The sequence below is a fragment of the Nymphaea colorata genome, chromosome 14 (genome assembly GCF_008831285.2).
Source record: "Nymphaea colorata isolate Beijing-Zhang1983 chromosome 14, ASM883128v2, whole genome shotgun sequence".
NCBI lineage: Eukaryota > Viridiplantae > Streptophyta > Magnoliopsida > Nymphaeales > Nymphaeaceae > Nymphaea > Nymphaea colorata.
Window position 1 is genome coordinate 2,541,276 of NC_045151.1, and position 9,009 is coordinate 2,550,284.

At 36.5% G+C, this 9,009-nt stretch overlaps 1 protein-coding gene across 1 annotated transcript; it reads right to left on the minus strand.

The window, feature by feature from the left end:
• LOC116267436 (iron-sulfur assembly protein IscA-like 2, mitochondrial) lies at window positions 1-5,094 on the minus strand. Its single transcript, XM_031649150.2, has 4 exons — window positions 4,858-5,094; window positions 4,329-4,459; window positions 2,641-2,749; window positions 1-312 (listed from the first exon to the last, which is right to left on the minus strand). The coding sequence occupies exons 1-4, from the start codon at window positions 5,047-5,049 to the stop codon at window positions 250-252; spliced, it is 495 nt and encodes a 164-aa protein (XP_031505010.1). The 5' UTR covers window positions 5,050-5,094; the 3' UTR covers window positions 1-249.
• Window positions 5,095-9,009: the final 3,915 nt, after the last annotated feature.

Here is a 9,009-nt window from a genome sequence, read left to right on the forward strand (position 1 = left end):
TTACGTATACAAGTAATTTTTTTATTCAAAAGCATGCTTACTTTGCTGAATTTTACAAAGTGAGATACATCAGTGGTTTTCCTGACCACTCAAATATAAAAGTTACAATTGAGAAAAGGGGATGATAAACACCGGCGATACAGGCTGCAAGTCCCAATTAAGAAGGAACCCTTCGGCACATAAAGGCTTCGAAACAGCATGAAGAGAAATCGCACAAACAAATCCTTAACTCCATAAATTAAGATTTAGCTACTTAACCATAAATGAGCTTTTGCAACTACAGCCACCAACGGCACTTGGGTTTGTCGTCACCTGAAAGGAAAAAAGAAGAAATAAAGCAAGTAAAACACAAGTAGATCATGTGCACAATGCATCAGGACATCATTCAGCAGATAAAGCTTCATTTTTCAAACTAATGCCAAACCACATTCAACATTATTCTTGACAAAGCACAAAAAGTAGGTTCCCACCTACAACCATAACTAGTTGAGAGAGAATTCTGCATCCTCTTAACATACTAATGCATTGGCTAATCTCTGTGCCTGTCAGGACAACTGAAAGATTCTTCAACACCCCTTCTCAATCACTTTTAGGATCTAGAGCTATATGTTCACAACCTTCTCTTCCAAATCCACTTAATCATGTAGTGCTACCTTGGAAGTTGGAACTCTATCTCAGACACCTTCTCACTCTCTCTCGCAGGTGTATGAATGCACACACATAAACAGATATTAGTGGTGTCATCTCACACATGTGGAGGCAGGATTAATAGGTTGCTTTTTTTTTTCCGACTTCAAAAGATATCCCTGCACTGTTTCCATTTATTTTAAAACTCAAGTCAGTAAGGATTTTGTGATGCAAACATGGCTGATGATGCATTCAATGTCCTGATGCGAGCCAACAAAAGAACACCATGATTAGTAAGGAAAGCACTTTTCCCTTAAACTGGCATCTGATTGGGGCAATTTTCTCATCTTGAACTGTCAAATCATAAAAGTAACCAGGCACTTTCTCATCTTGAACAGGAAATAGTAGAAGTGATTGTGCCAAGCCATCAACAACCACAATCAATGATGCAAGTAATCAAGCGAGCAATAAGTTATCAAATAAAGTACCTCCTTGTAAAATCCGACCAAAGCACAGGCAACTTGTGAGCATGTTCATGTCATCTAAGATAATTGAAAAATGGTGCTTATATATCTTATTACTTGAGACATAGACGACACTCATGTAAGGTCCACCAAAATTGAATATCTTAAAAGACCATAATCCAAATTCTAAACCCAATTTGAACAGTACTAGGGTCATTAGAAGGGGAAGGGGGGAGCATGCCTTGAGATGCCCATGAAATCTCCTTATTTTTTATTACCTCAAACGATTACCTTTTTTATAAGAAGAGGACCATTAGGCATTAAGTTGGATACAGGAATGCCAAGTTTAATGGCTTGTTGAAGATTAATGTAACACCAGCCACACTTAATTTGGATAAATGAGCCGCATGGCAAGTTCAGATCTTATTCATTGGCAGATTCAAGCCTGAAACTACTTAACAAACCCAGTCTAAGCTTGAACAAGCCAAACTTGGTATGAGACCTGGACAAGAGTTGGGTTTTGCAGAACCCTAGGCTAAAAGATCTAGTTTATTGTACCACAAACAGTCTTTTGGTGAACTGTGGTACAAAAGTTTACATGCTGAACTGTAGTATACAAGTTTACTTCCAAATGCTAGCCATTCATCTTCCCACTTCTGCTTAACCATGTTTAGTCATGCAAAATTGCACGTCATAGAAACTCAAGTCCTAACCAAAACAATAGTGAGAACACAAGATCTAAAGTATATTATCAATACTAACTGCTCGAACTGAGAGGTTCACTTATCCATGTCAAGATGCATTTATAAAGTTTCAGATGTTGCAAGACCACCATAAATTTCTTTCTATAGAAAGACAAAAAGATGGACAAATTGTATGACTGTGTTTATCTCCTTTGTTTTTAACCTTATCCTAAGAAGAAGAACTAAGGATTTCTAGGTACTCTTCTATTCATTTTCATCCACCCTTGACACAAGCCTGCATATCAGTGTAATAAAATGGTTTCACTTAGCCTACTTCATGCACAAAATGAGAAATGAAAAATATAAAGAGGCTTCTCAAACTAGGAAGTGAAAACCACAAATTTTGACTCAACTGTTCTCTCTCCTGATTGACCCTCTTGTTTTACCTTTCAAATGAGAATGCATGACATTTCCCCTCCCTTTCCACATCTTGAATTCAGGTAAGGTAAAAAATTAGGGTTTTTCATACATTAAATGGATTCATTGAAGATCATTAAATCGATAGCACACTGTCATAACCAAATGAGGAAAAAAGTAAGATATTAAGATGCTGTCTGTAGCAAAACACATGGAAGCACGTTCCACCATGCAAGTTTAGTAGATATTTATATAGGAGTCATTTCTTAATCTGCAGTAAATAGTCATAGATAAATATGCCATCCGGATTTGTCCATCTATGTTGCATGTAAATAGTTACAAGTGGACAGTAACACAACAGATAATATGAAATACATCAGATCCTGGAACCTAGAATTATCAAACACAATAAAATTCTGCAACAATTTGGGCTAGAAGAGTGAACGAACCAGGAAAGCAGACCGGATGAGCTCCTCTACATAGTCAACAGTAGCACCCTTAACAAAGTCATATGAGATGTTATCGACCACCAATTTCATACCATCCTTCTCGAAAGTTCTGCATCAGAGACATTGGATGAGAAATAAAATGACGGCCCTTGAAACGGCAAAGCTATCTTTTGATGGACATTCTTTATTCTAACAGATGAACACTGTAATACATTTTGATCGTAATACATAAGCACTATATCATAATTTGGCGTCTGTGTGCATGCCAGCATGTATGCTTGCATGTAAACGTGATTAGCTGAGATACAGATCTGCATTGGATAACAAGAATGCAGACAGAGCTACATGCTAGGTGTTCTGCTGAATGAGAAAACATAACAGGTACAAAGTTCCAATAACTTCCTGGTTAGTGTAGCATCAGCAGTTCACTAGAAAGCCAAACAAGGAAATTTGTGGCTAGAGTGGTGTTGCACATGCGACACTAGGTAAACTAATATTAATCTTGTGCATCGATTAGTTGCAAGACTAGGTAAACTGATATCGATCTTGCACATCGATTAGTGAGAAAAACTTCATTCACCCTGCTTCTTTATTCATCGGAAAAACCGATTCCTTACTTTTACATTTTCTGTTGGATTTGACCATCCAAATGTGATCAACATGCTTAGGTAGAGAACTGCTGCACTTTAATCACATGATCTGATCATGTAGAATGTCTATAGGCTTTTCCATGGGCTTAAAAATTTTGACAGCCTGCGATGCATCAACTTTTCATTCCTTGAAGAATTATATTTTTACATTGGAAAAGCATAATCCATGGGCCAATCTCTGCTAATTAGTGAAGGTGAGCATTCACATTCGTAATCACAACCTGGTCTTATGAGTTTCAACTACAATCATGCAATAATTTGAAAATACCTCCAATAACATTGCCAATTTGAAGCTTCCCCATAATAATTGGAAGTTCTTGCATGACATTTAACATATCGTTCCAAATTATTATTGCAGTAATATCATGATATTATGACTTAATTTATGAAACAATACTTGAAAAGATGTTTTTTACACATTTTGAGCATAACAGGTCCCCCGGTTTATTTGCTTGATGTTTGAAAACCTTTGTAATGTCTTTTTCTCTTATGTGTGTGGAAGCAGAACTACCAATATATCATATTTATTCTATACCCGCTTTGAAAATTTTTATGAATTTTTATTTTTAATTCTTCTGGGAATTTCCTGAGGAAAGCCAATTTTAGAAATAAAGTCTGGAGGAAAACCAACTCGAGGAATTGTCAAGAACAATGTCAGTAACTTCAGTTTCAACTTTTAACTATGCACATGAACCGGAAATGACTAATTCATGTCTTCCTTATTTAAACAAACTCAAATATAAAAAATACGAAAGACACTGCATTAAATGCTTTTATCAAGTTAATGTCTGATGTTATATCGAACGCATCTTCTTTGCTATTGCATCTTGTGCTATAAACACTATCACGTGCATGACTACGTGCTCTTGAGCATTCCTAAATGCACATTGTTAATCGACATTTACTTGTAACTACCCTACCCTGTAAAGGAAAGGAAGACCTAGTACCCCCAGCTCGATTGCCTTCACGAGCTTGAAATAGAATGGGAATACAAGAAGATGAGCTTCTAAATTTTAAATTTGAAGGAACAGGAGGTACCTGTCATCAGGGTTTTTCTTGTCATCAAGGAGGAAAACATACTGAAATCCCGAACACCCACCAGTCTCAATACTTAGACGAAGCATTTTACCGTCCACTAGCTCGCCCTTGGCATGCAGCTCTTTCAATCTCTGGAAGTATGCCGAACTTGCGTGTTAGAAATTGAAATAACGAAATGAACGCAACAAGAGAAAAAAAATTGACGAGTAAAAAAAGGACCTCAAGAAAATAATCCTCTTAGCAACGCATGGCTGCAAAGAGTTGCAATTTCGATTAGCTTACGGAGAACATTAGTAAATAAGCAACACACAAATTCAGAGTTCCCCTAACTTCCACGAAGTCTCCCGCATAACTGTGAAAACGATGGCCGCAAACTAATTCAATGACCAAAAATCGGTTTCCAATTTTACAGGGCACTTTTTTTGCAATAGAAGGCAAAAGAAAGTGGTTGGCAGCGGGAAGATAATTCAAAGGCTGAAACACAAGAATTGAACGGTGAAACGAACGGCAAGCGAGATTTGAAGCCTACTCGAACACAGTTGTCTGTAAGGTGGATAGCGTCGGAAGAGTCTTCCGGGATGGTGGAGGTGGCGGTGGCGCTACAGAAGGCCCTTAATGTCGGTTGCAGAAAGAGCACAGCGGGATTGGCGAGCGTAGATGACGATGGATCGGTCGATCTCAAAAGACGTGGCGCAAGCCGGCGAAGCAGAGACGATGACATCCCTCCTCCCTCGTTCTCTTGCTCTGTGCACGCTTGCTTAATGACTTCGACGAGTCTGGCCCTGATAAAACTGGTCCGTAATCGGATCAGAATCGAAGAACTTTCACAGGCCGCCCGATCCATATTCAATATTTTTTTTCAAAGTTTATTGTATAATAAAAGATTTTCATTTTGTTTTTTTTTTTTTTTTAACTCAAATAGAGCTTCATCTCCTCAATTCAGCGTTGTAAAAATTGGTTATTATGAATCTGCCAAAAAAAAAAGGTAAAATCAACCATTTGTTGAAAGGGTAAATAGAAAATTACATGAATTATTCCTAAAATATTTAAAAATTGTCCCGTGGCATTGAATCAAACATGTTTGCTATCAATTTTGATGTAGATTGGTTAATTCATACTAGAATTGGAGGGATATAGGATTAAATGCCCTTATATAAGGAGGGTGATTTGTGCCTCACGCCATTTCACTTTGAGATGGTGAAACGACTCTCGAAAGAAACCCTAGACTCTAAAGGGATGAGGAAGAGAGAGGCTTCGACCTTCACTTGAGCAATGATATTAGCTTTTCTATTCATACAAACCAATAAAGATAATGTACCTTAAATATATAAGGAGTTGGGAGGAAACTTTAGCTTTCTATGAGGCAATGAGTCTCCCTCGTGCACCGGAAGAAAGGGATTCCCCCATTTGACATCAGAGGAAAGGAGAGGATAAATCTATGGCTCCCCTTGCATAGATATCTTCAAAACGATGGACACTTCAATGGTAAACAATTGACTTATTCCTCCATATGTGGAGTCCGTCTATTACACTAGAGATCAGTCGAATCACATTCCTAAACAAGACAAATCATTAGTCACAATGACAGTAAGCCAGAAAGTTGAAAAAAATAGTATTGCAGGAAGTTATATCAAAGAAATAAACTGATGAACAAAACTAAAAGAGCCATTATCAACTTGTAGGTATCTCAGCATGCCTTTTTGCTGTTGTTCAAAATTGTGCCGGATTTCCAATATCATGTTATTAATGCAAGTTTAAAACTTGTTGGGTAAGTAAGAAGAGTATTTTGTCCTACCAGCCAACAAAAGGGCCGAAACCTTCACCATTTCCACCATTCGTGGTCTGCTTTTGGTGCCATTGATAAGGCGCCATATATATGCCTCAGCTTAATCAGTCATCCTCTTTTACAACACAGGAAGTTGGTGCCTTAGTGATTCGAAACATACGGAAACTGACTGCCTAGCAGTCCCAACCCTACCTATTGTGTCAACCCCTTCGGAGATAGTGCATGTTCAAGACTTGATCTTAATGATTTTACAATGGGAGATGGTTACCCAAACGGTTGGACATACCTACGAGTTCACTTGGTTAGGAGATGTGGAGACAAAGAGGCATTAGCAACACAACAACAAATATGAGATTGTCTAAGATCCATTGGCCCCTGGGAACTTCTCTATAGTTTCCAGCAAGTTCAATAGTCTAGTTTTTGTATCTTTGTTTTGTTTCTCATTGTTCTAGGATCAAATTTAGGTTGTCTAGGATATGTAGGGCATGTTTAGAATCTTGTTCACTCAAAAAACTATAAACTTTTACTTGATAAAAATCAGATCTTAGCATTTTATTTCCAAACTTATTGCATAATGTTGTCGAGTTAAAATATCACATAATCTGTAGGTTCTTCTTTTTAATCAAAGTTGAGTTTTTTCTATTAAATGACTACTTTTAGAAGTTCCATGAGAAAGAAAGCTTAAAGATCCAAATTATTGATTGCGTTTTAAAAAACTATAAGAGATTTTTTGGAAAAATTCCATAGCGATTGGAAAATTGTGATGCACATTATTTTATTGTTTCACTAGTGTCATGTTACTTCTTAAGTGGGCCAAGATTTGACTACAAATGAGATATAAGTAAACTATATTTTACCACTAATGATGCATGAAATACATTATATTCTTCTCATAATATATATATATATATATATCCATTGTTTAGTATTTTTACACTCATGTTTATGCAGTTCAAATTCATTAAAATCAAAGTTAGAGCAGACATTTTGAAGCAAAAACAATGAAGTAAGGGTTTTAGGGGCAAAACAATTATTTTTCTTAGGGCCATCCCAAATCTAATGGTGCGTGAAATTCACAATTGAAATACCAAAATTGCCCTTTGTGGGACCTTAACCTCATTTCTGCAATTGCTTTAGCGTTTTAAGGCAAATTACAAATTCATTTTTGAAAGAAGAGTGATTTTGAACAAATGAAAGTTCTAAATTGGGGTTTTCACCTATAAAACCACCCTTGGAGGATGTGGAATGGTCTCCTTGTACAAATTTCGAACCACATGTCCTTGCATTTTCCCATTTTTCTAACTTGAATTGCAAATCAAATTACATCTCCCTTCTCATGGAAAAAACAAAATCTTGTCTAGTGTTTCTTTTCTAAACTCTTAGGATGCGTTTGGATACATGGTTAAAATGGTGTTTTGGAAGTAATATATTGTTTTTCCTCCAAAACGTCGTAATGGGTATGTTTGCATGTTTTGTGAAAGCATCATTTTTGCAATTCTAGTAAAAAAACCCGCCTACCAAATTTTTCACTCAAAAACAATGTTTTGATGGGGCCAAACTGAAGATGAGGCAGGTCACGACTTGCTCTGGAGAGGATGGAGACAATGATAGACAAAATCTATGGTGGATCAAGATGGGGACGAAGATGGACATCCACAAGGAAGCTAGTTTCAATGACTTTAGGGCAACATTTAGACCATCATTTGATGCTAAAGTGTATGCATTAATCTGGCATACTTTGTTTTGAAGTGCATCACCATCTCTATTTTGCTCAATGACCTCACCATGTAGGACTTCGACCAGGTCGACCTCTCATCATTTTAGTGTCTTGTCTCATTCATACTCATCTTTTTTAGAGGGGCGAGATGTTGAAATTGAGGGTTTACTTATTTACCGATTAATGTCTTTTGAGCTTTCGATGGTGGATGTGCCCAAAGTTATGAGAACAACATTATGGTTTGCCCTCAATTTATGGGGTGAAAAGGTTTGAAGTTATTCCTTTAGTTTCAAGAAATAATTAAATAGAAAATCTTAAAAAATTTTCATTACCATTTTGTATTATACATTTCTATGTTTCATGTGATGGAGAGAAATTTCTTCATGCATATACAAAAACGAATATGCTCTAAACATGATCATGTTCATGCTAAAACATTGAATCAAAGCTTTAACTGTAGTACCTGAATTCATCTGAACAACTAGACAGTGATATCGCAGTAGGATCTTTCAGGGTCTTTGCGGAACACATGCAGTTTCTCTCAGATGGGGAAGAGACAACCCTAGAAAGCGATGTTTCAAGCAACCGTGCAGGACCCCAGTGACCACTACCCATTTATGTTATGATCAATTACAGATTCAACCAATCAAAGAATCTATAATTGCGTACATGTATCTATACATTATAAAATACCTCATACCATATTAAATGATGCGATATCCCAAAACACAATCACTTAAGTGGATATTTACATTAAGACAGCCACAATGTTTAAAATTCCTCATTGACATATGTTGACCCATCAAATGATCTTTACAATCTCCCACTTGGGCCAAATATGTCTTTATACATTCAGACATTACATAAAACCTTAGGAGCTCATAACTGCTATCTTATTAAACGTAATCTTTACCAATCTCGTCCATGATCATATCAATACAGAACCAAAGTGGCTTTCGCTATATTAAAATTAGCCAAACTTTCAATGATCACAAATGTTGACATAGTCAATGACATAGATCTGGTATGGATGTATAACATGAGAATTACATGTAATGTAATTACAACATGTCTATTCTTAATTGGTTCTACTTTAAAACCTTATGAAGATCAAAAAACACAAACACATAATGGAACCAAAGAACTTTAAACTATATTTTGCAGAAAACAGAATATGT

Bases quoted from the DNA above. Each gene is read 5' to 3' on its own strand.
- LOC116267436 (XM_031649150.2), bottom strand. From the start codon at position 5,049: ATGTCATCGTCTCTGCTTCGCCGGCTTGCGCCACGTCTTTTGAGATCG. The intron at 2,750-4,328 runs GTACCTCCTGTT...TCTCTGATGCAG, and splicing joins AAGAAAAACCCTGATGACAG to AACTTTCGAGAAGGATGGTA. The intron at 313-2,640 runs GTTCGTTCACTC...TTTTCCTTTCAG, and splicing joins TCATCCGGTCTGCTTTCCTG to GTGACGACAAACCCAAGTGC.